General features: G+C 40.9%; 1 protein-coding gene across 2 annotated transcripts; it reads right to left on the bottom strand.

Moving 5' to 3' along the window:
• Positions 1-2,050: 2,050 nt before the first annotated feature.
• On the bottom strand, positions 2,051-19,035 carry itm2bb (integral membrane protein 2Bb). Of its 2 annotated transcripts, none has more exons than XM_056389374.1 (7): positions 18,817-19,035; positions 6,089-6,271; positions 5,138-5,206; positions 4,443-4,592; positions 3,927-4,037; positions 3,649-3,799; positions 2,051-2,926 (listed from the first exon to the last, which is right to left on the bottom strand). In XM_056389374.1, exons 1-7 carry the CDS (start codon positions 18,898-18,900, stop codon positions 2,838-2,840), a joined length of 837 nt encoding a protein of 278 aa, XP_056245349.1. In that variant the 5' UTR covers positions 18,901-19,035; the 3' UTR covers positions 2,051-2,837. The 2 variants fall into 2 exon arrangements, with proteins under 2 accessions (XP_056245349.1, XP_056245350.1); XM_056389375.1 differs by having other exon boundaries at positions 6,140-6,271; positions 18,817-19,034.
• Between the last annotated feature and the right edge of the window lie 1,481 nt (positions 19,036-20,516).

Genomic DNA, 20,516 nt, shown 5'->3' with positions numbered 1-20,516 from the left:
TAGCTTACAGTGTTTCCAGTGTGAGCATGTCTCACCTTCAACATCTGGCAAATTCATCTGCCCGTTGATCAAAGTGGTCAAAGGAAAGGCTTCCCACCCTCAGTGTGACGTCAGAGGAAAATGGCCGCCGTGTGAATATGGTCTATCCATACAGGAACTGCAGTTTTATGACACCTCCATGTTCATTACATTTTGCAGGGATGTTTCATAAATCTGGAGGTGTGCGGGGCCTGGATGGTGATGGTGGTGGGAAGGTTGGCACCAGTCCTGACTGTCCGTCGGAGTCTGTTCTTGTCTCGTTCAGTGGCCGAGACGGAACCAGACGGTGATGGATGTGAGACTGGGTGATATCAGTGTAGAGGCAGGTGGAACTTCCTGAGCTGGAGCAGGAACTACATCCTCTGCTGGGCCTCTTTCCTGATCTGACGTGGATCACCTGGACCTGTAAAACTGAAGTACTCAATGTACCTGAAAACAGTTTTTAAGTAAATGCACTTATAGTTTTGTTCCATCACTGATTGTTTCACTGCAGTTTTTATCAAATGGTTGATTTAGTGACGGATGTAGAGCTTCAGTCTGCAGAGCAGGAGTTATACGATCAGTGTGCTGCTCTTCACGACCTTCCCTCTGATTCCTCAAGGTGACCTCCCACCACTGACCACCTGGCCCATTTCCCATCATCCCCCTGCGCGAGGTCCGTCTGATTAGTGCTTTAATCAAGAACAAATTTCCACCGTGATCGAATGACACGAAGCCTGAGCGCCTGCTGTGACAGCTGATCCCGTGTCAGTCCTCTGAGGTGATGACTTCACACATGCAGTCATGTGTCATGCATTCAAGCTCCGACTTCAGCAGTACTGATCAAAGCTTCATGTACTTGAAGTATCAGGAGTAAAAGGAGATTTTTCTGCAGTAAACTTTCTCCTGTGACATTGTCAGTCCTGAGTCATCAGTGTGTGAGCAGCATCTGGAGCATGTTCTGCTGCACCAGCACTTTCTGCCATGTCAGCTGTGTCCTGCTGTGTGACATGAACGTGTGCACATTTCCCATCCTGGTACAACAGACTGTCTATCTGCTCTCTGTTTAAAGTGCATTGTCACATACAATGGAAACGCTCAAGTACAAGTTCCTCAGAATTGTACTTGTGTAATTTTCTGTCCTGACCATCAGTCAATCTATTGTGGGTTTCAGATTCATCACAAACAAAATCCAGTGAGAGTCACTGGACAGTTGCTTTAACTTTTTTAATTTTTTCTCCTTTATCTTAATTTAAATTGACATTAATTTGGCTGATTGTTCTGTCACAAGTACAGAGAGTACAAGAGCTACATGTCATTAAAACTCAGAACAAACAGATGCACTTAGAAGAGTCATTTTTGAGAGTTTTAAACGTGTAACTTTATTGTAAAACACTGTATTCACGGTCATGTGCAGGAAGGTTGGTGAAGCCGTCCACTTCCTGTCGGAAATCTACAGACATGCGGGTAGCTCTGTGAGCTAAATGCTAATGTACATGCTAATTGCTGATTTTACATCTCCACAGAAACACATTTAATATTTCTACTCCATCACATTTCAGAAGGAAAGGTACTTTTTTACTCCGCCACATTAACCTGACAACAGCTTCTAAAATATGGTGCATTATTACAGATTAAAGACTTTGCACACACACAGCTGTGTTTCAGTTATTGTGGCTGATCACATCTGCGTCATAATTCAACAAGTTGAAAGGGGCCGTTACTGCTTCTGCATTTCTGGTCATAAACCAAAGTAATGGACAAATTCAAATGTGACCTGATGATGGTGCTAAATAAAAAGTCAGGATCAGCAAAGTCATGACTTTTCATCCATCAGTTCAAGTTGACAGTGAAAACAGGATGAAAAGCAACTGAGCCACTGGATTTGCTTAAAAAACTAGAATCATATGAATGAATGAATGAATGAACTGCCAGTTCAGTAAAATGAAAGATAAAACCCCCAAAAAAACCAAAGTCCTTCCCTTTGATGAGTTCTTCAATGAATGAGTCAGAGGGAAAAACCGACAGCGGCTGTTTTTTCTGTTTTGTTTATTGTGTTGGTCTGGTCATATCTTTGAAGAGATTATATACACAAATTAGTACAACAAAAAGAATTATCCAAAAAAATTACACATTCAAAAAAAAAAAAAAAAGACAGACAACCCTCATGAAAAAGATTTTAACACAAGTGTGTGTTTGCTGTGAACTCTCTGCTGTGAAGTTTATTTTTAATTTCCTGTTTTCCTACTCAGCTCTTCTACCAACGTATTCTTAAAGCTGAACAAGAGAGACACGTGTCCACACTCTTATTTTAAGACCATTTTCCAGTTAAGAACAGGTGCAGTGTATTAATAGCTACAGCAGACAAAATACAAAAACAACAAGTCTCCCTGGGAAAACCAGGGTGAGTGGTACAAAAGTCGCCCTTTCTCTTGAAATTTATGTTTGGACTGAAGGAAAAAGCAAACTGTAAATCTACCCATGTCTATTAAAATATATGTTCATGCTGTAACTGCAGTTATTTTGATTAAAATAATTTACTCTTTTATACTATACTGTCTTTTAGCTTGTTATTTTTTTTGAAAAGCTTCCAAGAAGACCCCCGTACAGAAAGTGGAAAAATACATGACTCTTCACCTTTTTTATTTCACAATCAATTAATATTTACCACACAGCTTCACATTTCACTCCGCTCACTCACTCAAACTACCTGAAGTAAAGGACAGAGGAAAAAAAAAAAAAAGGACAGGTGAGGATTAAAAACACAATCTCACTGCACGCCAGTGACTTTAAGAGCAGGTGTGAGGCGACGAGGCGTCTTAAGGCTCGCAGATCAGAGTCTCCACCACGAACGTGCTCTCGAAGTGACGGATCTTGTGGCAGTTCAGAGCTTCACGTTTCTGCATGCCTGTAAGACGAGCGGAGGGGGGTTAGCATCCTGCTTACAACAATGAAATTAGCTTTTTTCTTTTCCTCAAGTAAAAACCAGGAGTCTCCCATAAAGGCCGGGGGCGTGGCCGACCCGAACAAATAAAGGCCTGTCATGTAATGTGCAGCCAGTTAAGTATAATCTACATCTCTATTGCTTTAATTTCACACACTCAACAATATAATCAAAATACACTTTGCTGTTCTTGATTACTCATGAAAAATATTTCATTCATTCTGATCCACTTTGCTTTGTCTTCCTTGAATCCTGTTGTTGACTGCAAATTTTTCACAATAAAAGCCTTGTTAAGAAATGAAGGGCCCACGGAACACCGGAGAGATTTTAATTTGAAAAAGTACCAGGAAGTGCTGAGTTCATATTGAAAGTGTAATGCAGTAACTTCTACAGGGTAAAGAATCAAAATGAGGTTTCTTAAGGGAACTTCTAACCGAGGGAATCAGTAATATTTAGAAGTAAAGGCCTGTGACCTTCTGCAGTTGAACTATATAAAGTTATTTCACTGTTTGAGGAAATACAGTATCCTATAATTTATTTTTCTTTTGTTCAGTTTATTTCTGAAGATATTTTGAATTACGTCTGTGTAATCAAGGAGTGCCCGACAATTCATCACAGTGAACTTCACATGAGTGACATGATATAAACCAAGATAAATAGAGGGCCGGATGATGTAATGTTCTTACCCAGGATCCTGTCTCTGCGCTGCAGCTTGAAGGTTTCTTTGCCGCGGCACAGGTTGTAGATGAAGTAGCCGAGCTGGTCGACGCGCTCCAGGCGCTCGGTCACAATCATCTCCTCGTGGACCAGGTAAGACTGAGGCAGGTAGGTGCCGGCCTGGACGGAAGGAGGATGTTCATATACACAGTCACCTCTCCTACTGTTTTAATGTCTTAGTCTTATCTACTGGGTCCGATCTGTTTTTACTTGATGTTTCAAGCAGATCGTGATTCCCTCTCCCTACCTTGACGTTGATGAGCAGCTCCAGGAAGTCTCTGGGGGGCATGACGATGGAGGTGTTGAGCGGGATGACGTAGCACTTGTTCAGACTCAGATCCAGGTAGGCGGTCAACCTCTGAGACAGAAGACAAACTTTAACACACCAAGAAAACAACCAGGCTGTGTTTTATTTCCAATGTGTTTCTGTCACGTCGTATAAACACTGTAAATTCTGAAGTAGTGTTTGTCTTTATTCACCTCAGCTGCGCAGAGAAACACGTGTTTATGTGGAACAGGTTTATATTAAAGACAGACTTTTATTCCTAATTTCACTAATAGAATAGATTACAGGTAATTTCACCTCCTCAGCTGTAGTTACTAGTTACTTTTCTTGTGCTGGTACTTTTACTTCAGTTAAAGGTCTGAGTACTTTTATTAAATATAATCAGTCGCATTTATATTACAATGTAATTAAGATGACATGAGGTAAAACTGTTGATCAGTTAGTGGATCAATACAGACGCATGTGTCCGAGTCTCACCCTCTGGAAGTCGTGGACGATGTCTGCTGGATCTCCGTCGTCGAACTCCGGCACGGGGACGTTGATGAGCTCCACCTGCTCCCTCTCCAGCACCTGGATCCTCTCCTCCAGCTGCCGCAGGTGGAACTGGCTTGGCAGCTCCACCTCCACCTGTAAACCAGTTAAACCAGTTAAACCAGTTAATGGAGCAGCTGGCTGTATGGGCGGGCGGTGACATGGTCAGTCTGGGCACATCTCATGTTGCGTGCGCAGTCAGACGGAAGGTTGTGATGATCATCTGCGTCTACGTCATTAAATCAGTGTCTCCTGTAGTGCTGCACCACCTGCTGTTGCCACGGTAACCACAGGTGCCACTATATCGGCCCGGACTGATAACATCCCACAAACTGTGTCAAGCAGCGATAGAGGTTTAGAAAGTTTCAGCCCATTTAGAGCAAAGTAGAAACTCTGGTTTCATTTCACTTCCATGTGACATAAAAAGATTTCGACACTTGTTTGTTTGAGGGAACATCAAACGTAGAGACGTGTTCGACTGACTGAGCCGACCGTGTCACAGAGAGTCAATCAGTCAGTCAGTAACTCGGGTCAATCAATCAGTGACTCGGTCTGTAATGATTCATTACGCTGGAGTTCATGTCACATGGACTGAACAACACACGTGCGAATGTAGGTGACGGTGTCGTGTCGTGACGTACCTCCTCTTCCTCCCGGATCATGAAGTCTTCCTCGCGGTAGTTCACCCCGCAGACGAACACCTGCCCCTCCTGCAGGGACGAGGGGAAGAAGAAAAACATGGATATAACCAGAACGTTATGTTTCCAGTTTGAGCACACGTGATGGTGTGTTCAGGTGTCGTACAAACACCAGGAAGTTTGAGGTTGTGTAACTTAACGTTTGTACACACTGTATTCTCTGAACCTGGAGGTGAGTGACGTGTTAATAATCTTTTTAATTTCTCTTCCTGACGTTCCTTCTCTCCAATAAAAGCTCATTGTTGTCTCCTACGTATCTGAGGTGTAGCAGTAGCAGCTGCTGCAACTTTAGAGTCTGAATGTTTGGGCTCAACAGCTACAACATAAACCCTTAAATACAAAACTATAAATCCAGCTTTAGACGGAAGAATAATCCAACTCTGTCAAACTCAGACATCCTGAATAAACCTTAAAGATTCAGATAACGACAACAACTGTCAACACACAGACAAGTTGACTGCACATTTTTCATCCAGTCACGTTTTGTTTTTCCAGATTTGTTAAATACCTCAAAACCTTCAGATCAGTCGGACATAAAGAAACTAAGTAAAGGAGGAAACAAACAAACTAATATAAACTGTCGGACGTGTTCAGACACACGTGGGCTTCATTTATCATAAAGTGTCTGGACTGAATGATGCAGTTATTAAACTCCATTCAGACCTGCCTGGGTGCTGTAGGTGAGACAGGTGAGACAGGTGAGACAGCTCACAGCAGTGGTTGGTGTTTACCTGCTGAAACCTGTCGGGTCGTGTCAGTTCATATTTTCTCCTGCAAGATGTCATTTACATTTTACGTGTTTCATCCTCTTGGTTCAAGTACAGACATGAAATGTATTTTTATCTCTTTTAGCTCGACCCGGCTAAAGCTAACAGTCTAAATCCTCCATTTTACCTCATTGGTGTCGGAGACACTTCCCCACCCTTGCCGGGGATGGCTGCTCACCTCCAGGATGTAGTAGCGGTACAGATAGGCTCCTCCCACCACCACTCCAGACAGCATGAGGGCCAGACCCAGGCACATGCACCAGCACCAGGCCCGGGACTGGTGACGCATCGGCAGAGCGGCCTCCGCATCCTGCACCAGAGAAGAAGAAGAAAGAGAAGGAGAAGAAGACGACGGGTGATTAGAGGTGATGAGGTTTGAATGTTTCAAACATATTTTTTAATTCAACCACATTGTTACAGACCATTTATTATTATTACATAATCTATCCAGACCCCTAAACTCCTCCCATAAACTTTGCATCGGTCTCCAAAATGACACAGAGTGGCGCTTCTTCTTTCACAAGAACATCTTTGGCAGAGCTCAAACAAGTGCAGACAGCATAATTAACCAGACATCAGTCAGGAGGCTGAATTAATCAATTAATTACATTAATCACAGCTGAGTAAATTTGCCTGTGACTGTTTTATTGCAGAAGCTGAAATCCAAAGTTCTGTCTCCACGCTGATAATTAATTATTCAGCCCTAAAACTAATCAGCGGCGGCTTGATTTGCTTTCCTCTGACACTACAGGGCTGCAGCTCACAATTATTTTCATTATTAATTAACCTGATTATTTTCTCAATTAATTAATTAATTGTTTTATCTATAAAGCCCAAGCTGATGTCTCTTAATGTCTCGGTTCGTCCAACACTCAAAGATTCAGTTTCAGTAAATCAGCACGTGAGAGACGTTTGGTTTTACTTGAAAAAACTGGTTGATTATCGAAAAAGTTGCAGATAAATTTTCTGGTGATTGACTAATTGATTAATTGACTAATCGCTTCAGTTCTGGTGACGTATACAAACATATGTCAACGAAGCAATAGGCAAATATTATGTCAATATTAATTGTTTATTTCAGCTTTACAGTGAATGAGAGAGAACTAGAATTACATTCACTGTGCTTTTATTTCTGCAGCTGCTCTGCTGTTTAAGTGTCGTACGGAAACACTTCATCTTTTTAAACTCAGATGTTTTCATTCACCACCAAACACACTTCCTGAAAAGATTCAATAAGCAGATTCAGCTTTGATTAAAAACAAAAAAACTATCAAACAGCCTCCCTACTCTCAACAACATGAAGCCAGAGCCACAGCAGCCAGACCTGCCAGGAGGCTGGAAACTCTCCAGGGCCACGACAACCACAGGCCAGTGTGTGTGTGTGTGTGTGTGTGTGTGTGTGTGTGTGTGTGTGTGTGTGTGTGTGTGTCAAAACAAAGGCTTGTTTGGATCGGATGAAGGAGGCTCCACATCTCTTTTCAGACAGACAGAGTAACAGGGTGACTCATCACGATGCCGAGCACAGAGGGAAAACAGGGACAGATTCAACATCTGAATCACAGTCCACAGGAAAAGTGACAAAAGTAAAAACACAGGAAGAGAAAGTGAAGGTGTGAAATAACGAAGTGAAGAAATCTGGACAGTGCTAATGGTCAGCTTCTCCTCATGGTAGCTGCTGAAATATGACGTATATAAGACGAAACAACAGGTCAGGCTCCAGGTGTCTTTGACTCTGCTTGAATCAGGTTTCATGGTCACTTTACCTTCAGGTTTTACTTCCTGTTTTTATTTTTATTATCGTTGTGTTTTATGTGTTTCCTGTGGCGGGAAGTGTTCCACAGACGCAGCTGCAACAATTAATCAAAAGAAAGTTAATCGGCAACTATTCTGATAATCGATTCATAGTTTGATCATTTAAAAAAATGTTCACAAACACCATGACAACGACAAATCACTGTGTTGTGTGTGTGTGTGTGTGTGTGTGTGTGTGTGTGTAAATATTGAAAAGCACAGAGGAGGCCAGGTCTTATCAGCCCCTGGACTCTGGCCAGCTTCTCTCAGGACGAGTCCCGACACGTCTCCTGCTTTCATCTGCTCCCGTTAGAAACCGAAGAGCTTTTCTGGGAGCGGGAGGAACGGCGTGAAGGTAAACAGCCAGGAGTCACTAAGGACGAGCTGCGCCGCTCTGTTGTCGGTCTCCATGAACGACCACCGCGTCGTCTGAAAACACAACCTGCGGCTTCACCTTCACAAAACTCCGACGACACAGACGTCTCCCGGATTCACTCGCAGCAGCTTGGGTTTGTTTTTGTCAAGTATTGATCAACGTTCTGTACGACATCTTCCCCTGGCTGCTGGGAGTCAGTGAAACAGAACCGCAGCTATTGATTACTTCTATTTGTGATAAACGAGTTTCCAATTAAACAATCAATTAGTCTCCAAAATGTCAAGAAGAAAACAGCCGTTACATTTTCCCAGATCTCCTTCACTGATGGAGCCGATTGTAAAGCAGCTGGCCACGTGAATTTTATTTCCCGCCCAGATCTTCTTCAGTAATAAATTAAATAAAATAAAGTGTTAAATAAAGATACCAAACCAGATGATTTAAGAGCTGAAGTCAAACAGAGCGTCAGTGATTTTCTGTTTCAGTCATCACAGAGAAAAAGGCTCGTACCCACGTGATCCCCTGCTCATCTTTCATCTGTTTTGGTCACGACAGAACTCCCTCCGTGTTTCTGTAAATGATGTACGACGGCCGAGCGAGGAGGAACGCTAGGAGAAGAGGAACCGAGCAGTTTCAGGTTTTAGCTGCTTAAAGACTAAAATAAGAGACAAACGAGGAAGTGGAGGGTGAAGCTTCACACAGAGAAAAGAGAGAGTGTGTGTGTGTGTGTGTGTGTGTGTGTGTGTGTGTGTGTGTGTGTGTGTGTGTGCTGAAACACTCCTGGTGTTGGATGGAGAGGTGTCTGACAGGGACAGACTAAAAGGGAACACTTCCTCAGGCTTTTCTCTGTAAACAGCTCGACTTCTGCTGAGCAGACGTTTGTTTGTTTGGACGTTGAGGGAAGAAAAAGAGGAAGTGAAGATGAAATGACACTTGAGGATATTAAACAGCTGGCCCTGAACTGAGTCTGTCAGGCAGACACACTCTGGATCGATGCTTCAATTAATAACCGCTGTCATTATCGACTAATCTGCTGATATTTTTCTCAAAAAATTAAGTTCATAAAATGTCAGAAATCCCTGTTTCTTCGGAGGAGACATCTTCAATTGTCACATTTAGCCTGAACAGACCAAAACCAGAAGATACTTTGAGTTTAATGAGATATAAAACACTTTTGTTTCCTAACTTTCCTTTGATTATTGGAGCCTTTATACACCGTCAGCTGGTCTTCAGTGTTTCACTTGTTCTGTCTGAAACGAACCTCCAGTTTACTTGCGTCGGACAGATGACGAACTGATGAACTGGCCTTCACCGTCTTAGTATAAAGTATATATTTTTAAATCTCATTTTATTCACTTCTGTAAATCACTCTGTATTTCCTCTGTTTTATGAATAAAGCTGCTTCTCCTACAGACGTGCTAGAGTGAACCTGTCCATCAGATCATAACAAAGGTCGTGACCCTGCCGTCAAACTGAAGCACTGTTCAGTCCCAGATGTTCTCCAGCTGTGTCAGTAGAAATGCACTGTGTGAGAAACTCTCCAGAGTTGCAGAGAAATCTTCCTGTTTCACAACACTCACCAACCGAGACCCAACAGGCCTTCACACGAGCATTTCATAACTGCTGCACGCACACGCTCATTTACACACCCGTGTGTCAACACAGTGAAGCACGCCGGCGTCACACAGAGCAGGAACAATATGTTCTGTCAGAAAGTCCCAAACACTCAGGGACATGGTTTCCATCGTTTTTTGATCAGTTTACATCAGTTTTCGTATGATGAGGTTTTAATTTAAGAGTTTCTGTTAAAATATAAAAACAATAGTGTAAAAAAAAAGATTTGTTTTCTGTCTTTTTACACTGAATGAAAAACAGAAAATCCTCCGTTTAGAGAAGCTGAAACCAGAGAAAGTTTTTAACTGATAAACTACTTAAAATATTGTGTATTGTTTTTAAATGACTTTTAATCTATTCATCAGTTAATTAACATGTTTTCAGCCTTTGATGGTTTCAGGAGTAAAATCAAACAATTTTCACATTAACATTTTCATATTTTAATTATCAGCCTTAATTAAGCAGAAAAAGCAGTTGAATACTGCAGATAAAAAGTTGTGACTAACAATTATTTTCATTATTGTATATTCAGCTAATTCATATCTTGTTTAATCACGGAGTCTTAGAAGAATTCATCAAAAGTTTTAACAATAAAATGTCAGAAAAAAGCAAAAACAAAAATCCTTTATAATTCCCCAGAGCTCAATGTCACTGATTCATATTAGACCTGTTGCTATCTGTTGTTTCTGTTATCAATGAATCAGCTGATTAATCGATTAATCATTTAGCCTTGAAAACATCATAAAACACTGACAGGTAACGTCTTCTTTCAATCCGTCAGACACAAACAGATCATTACTTTTGTATCATGAAGGAGAAACTGGAAACAGCAAATGAATCTTTTATCAAAATGGCTGCAGATTAATTTTCTGTTTATCGACCGACTGTTTCAGCCGCACTTCAGATATTAAAGCTGCTACAACAACTTCTTCTTCTGCAGCCATGTACGAATGTTTTATGTACTTGTCACTTCCTGTTCTCATGACTTCAGCCTCGGTTCTTATCTCTGACAAACAAACAGTTGCAGCTCGGTCAACTCTCTTCCTCTTTTGTTGTCACGTCACTTCTGCTTCGCTGTTGTCGAGTTTTTGTTTCTGCGGATGATTCGTCTCTTTTTCATGTGATTTTATTCTGAAAAGGTTTTTATTGAGGCTGTTGGAAACCTCGGTGTGAGCTGCTGAGGGGAGGACGGAGGTTTACTCTGCTGGTTCGTCAGGGCTGAACTCACATCACAGTCACACTACAATGACTGTCTTTGTGAAAGTGTGTGTGTGTGTGTGTGTGTGTGTGTGTGTGAGAGAGAGAGTGTGTGTAAGTGTGTGTGCCTTTGAGATGAACCAACCAGCGACCACATTAAATGGACTCACACTGTATGTGTGTGTTGTTGCGGTCTCTTGAGACATCGGGGCTTCTGGGTAATTTCTTTCATCAACATTTCCAGACAGTGAACAGCAGTTCCTTATTATCATTTACTCATTATTTACTGCAGCTAATTATTATTTACACTTTTTTTTTTTAATTAATCAATGAATCATTTTGTATAAAAGTCAGAAACACCAGATCCAGTTCCTCACAGCTCCAGGTTCTGGACTCAAACTGCTCGTGTTATTGAATTATTCTAATTAGGAACAAGCCCTGATTAAAAACTAATTAAATCTGTTGTATAAATGATTCTGCAAACATTTGCCATAATGTGATATTAATAAAGGAAACTACTGGTTTTAACAGTAACGTTAAGTCATTAATGCAGTAAAAGAGTTTGTGCTTCAGTCTGGAACAAATCTAATGTTTGTTAAAATCATTACACCTGTCAAAGAAGACGTCTGAGAACATGGAGGCATCAGGTTCGACATTTTTGCTTCGGTCGATTATCAGAATAGTTGCAGTTTAATTTTTTTTTTTTTTTTTCAATCGACTAATTGATTTATTGGTTTTTTCTAACTGAATCCAGCTCTCACACTCACCTGTATTAAATCAGCTGTGTGTTGTTTTCATATTGACTGTGTTTTCAGATGTTTGTTAGAAGCTTCTTAGACTTTTGTTTCTTCTCCGTTGTTTAGATTTTTAACTGAGGCTCATTTCATGCTTCACGGTCCTGTTTTCCGTGGCCCCTGATCCTGATCCTGATCCTGATCCTGAACACGGTCCAGTCCTCCAGTGAGGGTCGGCCTGCAGCGTCCCGAGCATCGGTCCACCTGAGAACAGCTTGTGTTTGTGTCTCCGTGGAGACAGGTGAGTATCAGTGTCCAGGACAGGTTTAGTTTCAGTCTGCTGGCAGGACCACATGAAACTCCATCCTCCGCTCTGAGCCGCACACGGAGACGCTGAGGAGGCCGACACACAACGACCACTGAAGCTAAACTCAACCGGTCAGAGAGATTTTAAAAGGAACTCTGACTTCTTCACCATCAGGCTTCAACAATTATTTTCATTATTGATTAATCTGCCAATTATTATCTTGATCAAATGTCTTTTAGTTTTCCAATTCATATCGTTTGTTAAATCCGACCAACAATATTGTTCGTTCACTATCTAATGTGATGAAAAAACAGCAGAAAATCTTCACATTTAAGAAGCTGGAACCAGAAAAAAGTTCATCAAATTCATCAAAATCACTAGAATAATTAAATGTTTGCAGCTCTGGACGTGATGTAAGCATCTCGTGGTTTCTGGACTCAGCGTGAACCTGGTTCTGTTCGTCTGCGGTGACGTGTGTCGGGTTATGATGAGCAGGAGCTCACGGGCTGAAGGGTGTGTGGGCCTCAGCGCTGCTCTGTGTGTGTGTGTGTGTGTGTGTGTGTGTGTGTGTGTGTGTGTGTGTGGGGGGGGGGGGGGGGGGGGGGGGTGGAAGGTCGTCCTCTGCTCCCTGAATATCTGCCTGCTTGGTTAATCCTCCGTCTTCTTGAGTTTTAATGGTCGGCGCCCTGTGGGGGGGGGGGCGGCTAAAGCTCCCTGACTGAGTCTCTATCTGACTGATTATAGACTGTAATCCTGTCCAAGCAGTCCACAAGCTTCAGACACACACACACGCACACACACACGCACACACACTGTTATCTTGTAATTAAAGCAGGTGGCAATTGCTAAACTGTCACTACCCTCAAATGACTGCTCTAAGACTTACTGACACTTGCTGTATTTGTCTTTCAACAGAACTCAGCTGATGCAGTTTGGTCGTGTGTTTCAGTTTGAATCAGACTGAGGTGAAGTCGAGTGATTTCCATAAACAAAGTGCAACCGGAGATGGAAATAGTTTACATTTTATTTCCATGTCAGAATGAATGAGCTGTTGACGGCTGCAGGTACAGACCCCGCACCATCACACAAACAACCGTATCAAACAGCACAGAGACAGTGTGCAGTGTCAACCCTGTTAAAGCTGCAGTTCACTATTATTTTATTATCAGTTAACCTGCTAATTACTTTCTCAATTAATCATTTCATCTAAAAAAAAAAAACACACCTTCCAAAGTCCAAAGGGGCAATTTCTTGTTCTGTCCAAACACCAAAGATTCAATTGATCATCACATGAGATGAAGACTCAAAGAAGCTGAAACTAGATAAATGTTGACTTATTTGATTAATTGATCGTTTCAGCTCTAAACTGGGGAGTTCAGTTACTTATTGTGTCATGAACATACAAGTACCGAGCACACATGGAGCTGTGAGACACTAAAACAAACACTGCGGGTGTATATTTATCAAGCATGAACAAAGAACTCCGTAACAACGCTCCCTTCCTTAAACACACCTCAGAGTCAGACAGAGGGAGGACATTTTACCGAACGCCGCCCTGAAACCCTCATGTAACGAGCAATAAAACATGGAGGAGGCTGCGGCAGGGAGAAAATGGGTGGAAAGGCCTTGTAATTCATACATGGAACAAAAAAGACAAAGCGCTCAGAGTGGCTGCTCCAGGATTAAAGACTGACCCCAAACTGAGAAATCATGTTTCCTTGGGGCCTGAAGAAGCTTTCCCTTCACTCCCGCCATATGTTTGTATGAGATCTGCTCAGAATGACCCACATGAAGCCACTGATGAGCCGTGGATCCCTCTTGTCATCACATAACACAGAGAGGGTCGAACAAAGACCGTTTTAACAAAGTCTACCTGCCAACAAACTAAATAAGAAACCGATGTTTAATTTCTATTATCACTGTATCCAGAATCTAAATGTCCAATAATCACTCTTCTGCAATGTTGGACTTGTTTTCTGTGCAACATGAATTAGAGAATAACGACGCTACAGCTATTAAAACACACATCAAGTAAATGATTTGGTTACATAAACAGCTGTCAACATTTCCTGCATCAACCATGTTCATATCAGGGTTCACTGGAGGACAAAACAAGATACAATCATTTTCATTTCTATAAAAATCACCAGTTTTTCCTCAGAGAAATACGACAAATTCAATTCAGATGATAAAACTCAGTTAAAACTCGCTAACTGGGGAAAAAGAATCAGAACTGCCAAAAAATACCAATAAATCTATAATCCTTCAAATAATACAACACAAACATGATTCAAGATGTCTGGCTGTTTGTTGATGATTCAGTGACTCACAATCATAAAACTTTAATGGTCAAAGTCTAATGAAATCAGCAGCACAAGGTTCATCCAGGAAGCATCACATGAAGCAACAAGTGTGTAAAATCAGCTCTTCATCCGGAACAAGTAAAAATAAAGTGTCACACCGTCACATTATCAGCTACAGCTCGAGCCACGGCGTCTTAATAAAGCGTCTTTAGCATCTGCGCTCACAGCAGAGCGTCTCTGAATATTTCCCACTGCTGCTGCCGAGTTTCAGCTCCTGGAAAACTCACATTTACATTTAGAGTCCAACAGAAACTTGAACCACCAGCATCAATTTAACATGTTTATATAGAAGAGGATTAGGGGGACATGTGAATGAAATTTTTGTTTTTAGAAAAAGTCAGAATTTTGATTCTGATCATTAAAAAAAGTTTTCACATTAGTTTTTTTTTTTTATTTATTATGACTTTAAATTAAAAATTCTGACTTTCTTAAAAAATAAATAAATAAATAAAATTCTCATTAGGGCCAAATGTGAATTCAGACTTTAAACTCAGAATTCTGGGAACAATTAATTTCTTTTTACATGTGGTCCAAATCCGCCTGCGTACTTCTAAATACCTGATAGGAAATTCAGTTATTTTTAAGCCTTTCTAATACCTGCAGATAACCTGATGATTTTCCCCGCCCCACCCCAGATGAAGCTCATGTGAGAACCGAGTTGTGAAAACCAACCTTTTAATTAGCGTCACCCACACCTCACTGTCATGTACCGACACAGGCTGAAGGTTAACCTGCTGCAGGCCCGGCGGGATTCACATTCTCAGCCGCTGATGTGATCTCTACTGCACCGAGCTGACGGCACGGTGTGACGCATGTGCTCAGGTGTTCCTACCTGCTCACCTGAGCCTGAACCGGCGGCAGGTGATTTTCACTCTTTCCTCTGTGGCAGTTCTACAGAGGAATCCTCTATTTCATTTTACTGTTTTTAAACCCTATATCTATGTGACCTTTTTTATATCTTGTCTTAACGTCTTCGTCCCCTCTGTGCAGTGATGATTCAGTCGGCACAGAGGTCACTGTCATCAACATCTATTTTGTGTTCTGCTGAAACAACCAGTCAACAAATAAACCAACTGTCAATCAACTGAAAGTTACTCTACAGCTAATTTCACAATGAAATCATGAAACTCATTTAAAATTTACCCAAGATTTCCTGTTAGCAGCTTCTCAAATGTGGGTGTCTGCCGTCAGGTATCAAAGTGAATCATGCAGGTTTCTAAAGTGAGCCGAGCTCATTATGGCCTGGATCTGTACATGAGCCGAGTCAGCAGCAGGAAACTGTTAATCTGCAAAAAGTCCAACTGTGTTCACTAAGAGATGATGCTGATTGACTCCATTTAATCCTGTCTGAGTGCACAGCACAGACAAATGTGCAATAACTAACACAGTCTCATCTATCACAACAGAAGTTTTTAATCACATGAATGAAGCAGAACTTCTATTCTGTTCATCGATTAATCATTTATATATAAAATATTTGAATTGTTTCCTGGTTCCTACTTTTTAAATGTGAAGATTTGATGATTTCCTTTGTCATGTGTGACAGTAAACTGAGCATCATTAGTGTGAAGAAGACAAAACAACATCTGAAGACATCACCTGGAGCCATTTTACTATTTTCTGACATTTTATACATAAAAGAACAAGAGATCAATTAAGAAAAAACCCAGCAGATTAATCAGATTAGTTTCAGCTGTTGAATGAAGCACTCTGCAGCTTCCTATTCAACAGGAAGAAACCCACGTCCTTGTTTGGCTCCAGAGCTGCTGGTTAAACACGGCCGATAAGACTAATTCAGGGATAAGCTAAAATGAGCATGTAGACACGCTTAGGCTAAATATTTAGCTTGGTCTATTTTTTGTCTTAGGAACAGACAGGCTCATTTAGCTGATTGGTTTCTTCTCTGTTTAACCTGTTACACACACAAACGTCCTGCAGAGTTAAAAACAACACAGCTCCTGACTGATGGAGGTTCATTAACGTAAAGCTGCGCATTATGAAAAGCTTCTCAGTTGTTTCTCCCATAATTCTTTGCATGAAACAATTACTTGCACTTTTGGTTTGTGAGCTTAAAATAAATGTGGGGATTTCTCTGGAAAGTGAGAGAAAGACGGACAGTGAGCGAGACGATGAGGATGCCCAACGGAACCGAAACAGAAACTAACAAGACCAGGTCTAAACCTCCGTTTGGATCCACATATGTTCAGTCTTTATTGACTTCAACTCCAGAACATAACAGACTTTTATTAGAGGCAGGTGTTTATGTCCAACTCCCTCTGTTTGATATGTAGAGTTGGTCATAGTCGTTAGTATGAAGCCTGGTTACCGGTGACTTCTCTCTCTCTGCTCTCTCTGTCTTATGTTTAATTGTTCCTCTGCCTCCTTTAGTAATAATGATACATGGAATCACAGTAGTTTAGGTGATAGAGTTCATTGGTAAGTGACATCATCATCATGGCGTCTGGAAATATTGAGCATGTTTGAGACAGATGGGACGCCGGGCGACAACCTTTTCACAACACACATCAGCCTCCAAACTGATCGCACACCTCTCTACAACAGCGCCGACACAAACTGAACATTACAACCTCCATGAAAGAGGAGCAGCTTTAGCCAGCTGTTCCTAATAATCTGCCAGCTGAGTGTACACCACTCTGTGACCTTGCTCTGGGTTCAGAGCTGCAGATGAAACCAGCAAAAGAAAAATCCCCCAAAAACAACACTAATAAGCAGAGAATCTGCTGCGTTTGAGCCGACTCCAATCCCCCAGAAGAAAAACATTAAGCTGCGATTATCAAGATAAGAGTCAGCCAGACTGAAACTCAGAGGGAGGGGGTGAAAACCAGCCCAGATTACCACTGCACAGCCACAGCCACAATAACCACACAGGAAGACTGTGTTAAATCTGTCAGCAGCGAAGATATTGATCACATCACACATCGAGTGAACAGGTTAAAGTCAAGATATCCCACGAGGTTTCTAAAAACCAGTTTACTCAAATTCTGACATTCTGGTTTTTCATTCTCTCATTCACAGAGCGTGCGTCTTCCTCTACATGCTATAAAAACCTACAGCTCAGCGCTCTACAGTCTTATTTATGCAAAGGAAAAAAAACCTGTCTGACAATCTGCAGACAGAGCTGAAACTTCCTCTGTGGGAAACAGCAGCAAAGCTTTTTCAACAGGGTGGAGACGGAGCGAGGAGTTTTTTTACCAGACTTCACCCAGTGAGACACAACACGCCCCAGAACGCTGCAGTTTTACACCCCGATCTGCTTTAAAACACTGAATTATTCCAGTAAATTCAAACTTTATTGTTCATCACAGTGGAAAACTTGTCACCAAAACACAAAAGCAGCATGTGAACACAACATGTGGAACATATAGAGGTATAAAAGTGGCATCTAAAAACCACAGAGACAAAAGTGTAGACCTGCAGAACTACATCACACAGTGCTCACATGTACTTTAAAAACAGCAACACCATGCAAAATATTAACATCTGCAGCAGCTGTTTTGCAGAAAAACTAAATTTCAGCCAGATCAAGTCACAAAGCTAGACTTATTGTTCATGTGTAGGTGACTTCTCCTCACTTTAAACTATACATGTTCTTCAATAACGTCCTAGAAAAAGGTTTCAGGCCACAGTTAAAATGTGCATGGATTTCACATGCGGGTGATGGGTATCTCCCCCTCCAACAGGTTTACTTTCTCTTTCAGGGTGACGCACTTTTTCAAAAACAACAGGTTAAAGGGGTTTTCAACCAGTTTTCTTATAAACTAACCCACAGTTCTGCACAGTTTGAGAAACAGCTGCTGACAGAAAGACAACAAGATGTGTGTGGGGAACAGACTCAAACCCTGTTTTCAGCTAATTCACAGAGATAAAATGACCAGCAGGAAATTAATACCGCTAAGTTTTCACATTCAGGTGTTGAAATATTTAATAAATATTAAAATAAAAACAGCTTCAGATAATTAACGACCATGTCAACAAGCTGGCTTACGTTTCTGGCTAACTGCAAACCAATATGAAGAATCCCACTTTAAAAAAAAAATGTTGATTTTTGTTTGTTTTTTTCAAACCAAACTAAAACCTGTGCTGACAGGTTCATAGATTTAAATGTAATTATTAACTGCGACTTTAGATAGAAACCGGACATAAAGGTAAAGACTTTCTATAACACTTTTCAAATGTAAAAATGGACCAACAACAGAGCAAAACTAGTACAAATATTATGTTTATCAAAGGGAAAAAACATTGAACGCAACATGCGGAAGATGCCAAATTCCCATATTAAGTAACGATACTACAAAACAGAAACGTCCCAATAAAAATACAACAGAGACCTTTTTCTAAGAGTGTAAAAGTTACAGAAAATGTAGAGAAAGCTCAGCTGAACGACACCTTTGTGTGTTTGCTGCGTGTTTGCTTCCTCCACCGAGCTGTTAGCTAAGTTAGCCATTTTCTACTCACTTTGTCCTCCTCGGGAATAAGAGTTTCGGCGTCCTTTTTCACATCTTTCTGGGCCAAAGCCGAGTTAAAAGACACTTTAACCATCCTGGAACAAGCGCTGACAAACTCCGACCGACGAAGAAAGGCGACGAAAAAGCTGCGAAATGGACAAAAACAGGGAGAAATTGCTCCGAAGTAAAGTACTCGTACTTCGCTCCGGCCAAGTCTGATCTGTTGTGATAACGGCCGAGAGACAAGCCAGGCACAGGACAGCGCGGCTTCCGGCTGAGGTTTCAAAATAAAACCATAACTGCCAAACCTGGCAACCTTTGCTCTGTGAGCAGCGGTGGAAGGTACAGTATTTATCATTACGAAGAAGGAGTAAAAACAACGAATCAAACTTCATCTTCAGTTTATTTATAGTGCAAAAGCATCTAGGGAGTCTCCACTCACTTTAAAACTGAATAACACAAACACACACACAATTAAATTGAAATAAATAAATAAATAAACAAATAATGATAATAATAAAAAAGATAAATACACATACAGAGCAAAACTGAAAATTAAATATTTAAAATATAATATGAAATATAAACGTAATAGCTTAAGAAAAACAACTTTTTTATCCACCAATCTGATTAATTTACAATTGACAATGATAAATAATTAGTTGCAGCTCTAGTTTATTATTGTGGAAGGCTAAGAAAACAAGCAAACACTTACATTTGGAACATAAACTGTAGCTGCAGCCAGTGGATTTTTAAATGACGAATCACAATAGTTGTCGATTGATTTTCTCTTGATGGACAAAAAGAAGTGAATTGATCTTTATTGATATTTTATTTATAAAATTTTTCGTTTGAGATCTGTTTGATCAAATCTTGTTTCTCTGTCTTCTTCTTGTCCTACTTTGAAACCAGTTTTCCCCCCCTCATGGGTGGATCTCCAACCAGTTAAAATGTAGTCCTTAATTACATTTAATATGTATTCCTCTATTGTCATTCTCCCTTCAGGCATGTATTTATGCTGTTATTGGTTTAAAAAATTGTTCAATATTTTGGCCTGTAGCACTTTGGCAACTCGGGACAAGAAAGGAAATATGGCCAAGAAAAACACGTGTATTCTCATAGTATTTCAAGCACAGGCCTCTTTTCCATTGGTCCATAATGGGAACTGTTCTGGCTGTGGAACAACTGTTTGCTAAATTTAGTGACAGGTTATTGGCTGTGTTCAGCAAAGTCATGTTTTGTGAAACAATAACCCTTCTTAACATGCTCGTATAAAGAGAATTAATGATGATATCACACAGGTAAAAGTGTCTGTTGAGTTACAGGTAGATTTTCAGATAAAACTAATGTTGTCACTTTTAAGTCAAATTGGAAAATAGGACTTTACTGCAATGTCCTACTTTTGCCAAACCGACCCTACTCTTATTTTGAAGTTGAGCACACTCCATTTCCGGAACACCCGTAGTTACCCGTGTCTACCTTGATGCGTCTGTCCACCAGGAGAACAACAACAAAACTCAACCGACAACTGCGGATGGTTGCCAGATACAGGCTGTTATCCCCCGCTTTAAATCAATCCACCATCGCTATGAGAAATCGTTAATGTCCTGTGACACAAGAATAACAGAAACTATAGTTCAGCTTTATCATTAGCAGCAGCTTCATGTTACTGTAACTGACAAAGTTACTGTTAACAACCATAACAACCAG

The sequence above is a fragment of the Seriola aureovittata genome, chromosome 11 (genome assembly GCF_021018895.1).
Source record: "Seriola aureovittata isolate HTS-2021-v1 ecotype China chromosome 11, ASM2101889v1, whole genome shotgun sequence".
NCBI lineage: Eukaryota > Metazoa > Chordata > Actinopteri > Carangiformes > Carangidae > Seriola > Seriola aureovittata.
This window is presented reverse-complemented; position numbering and strand designations above follow the sequence as displayed.

Bases quoted from the DNA above. Each gene is read 5' to 3' on its own strand.
- itm2bb (XM_056389374.1), bottom strand. From the start codon at position 18,900: ATGGTTAAAGTGTCTTTTAACTCGGCTTTGGCCCAGAAAGATGTGAAA. The intron at 4,593-5,137 runs GTACGTCACGAC...ACTGGTTTACAG, and splicing joins TGATCCGGGAGGAAGAGGAG to GTGGAGGTGGAGCTGCCAAG. The intron at 4,038-4,442 runs GTGAGACTCGGA...CTTCTGTCTCAG, and splicing joins TCGTCCACGACTTCCAGAGG to AGGTTGACCGCCTACCTGGA.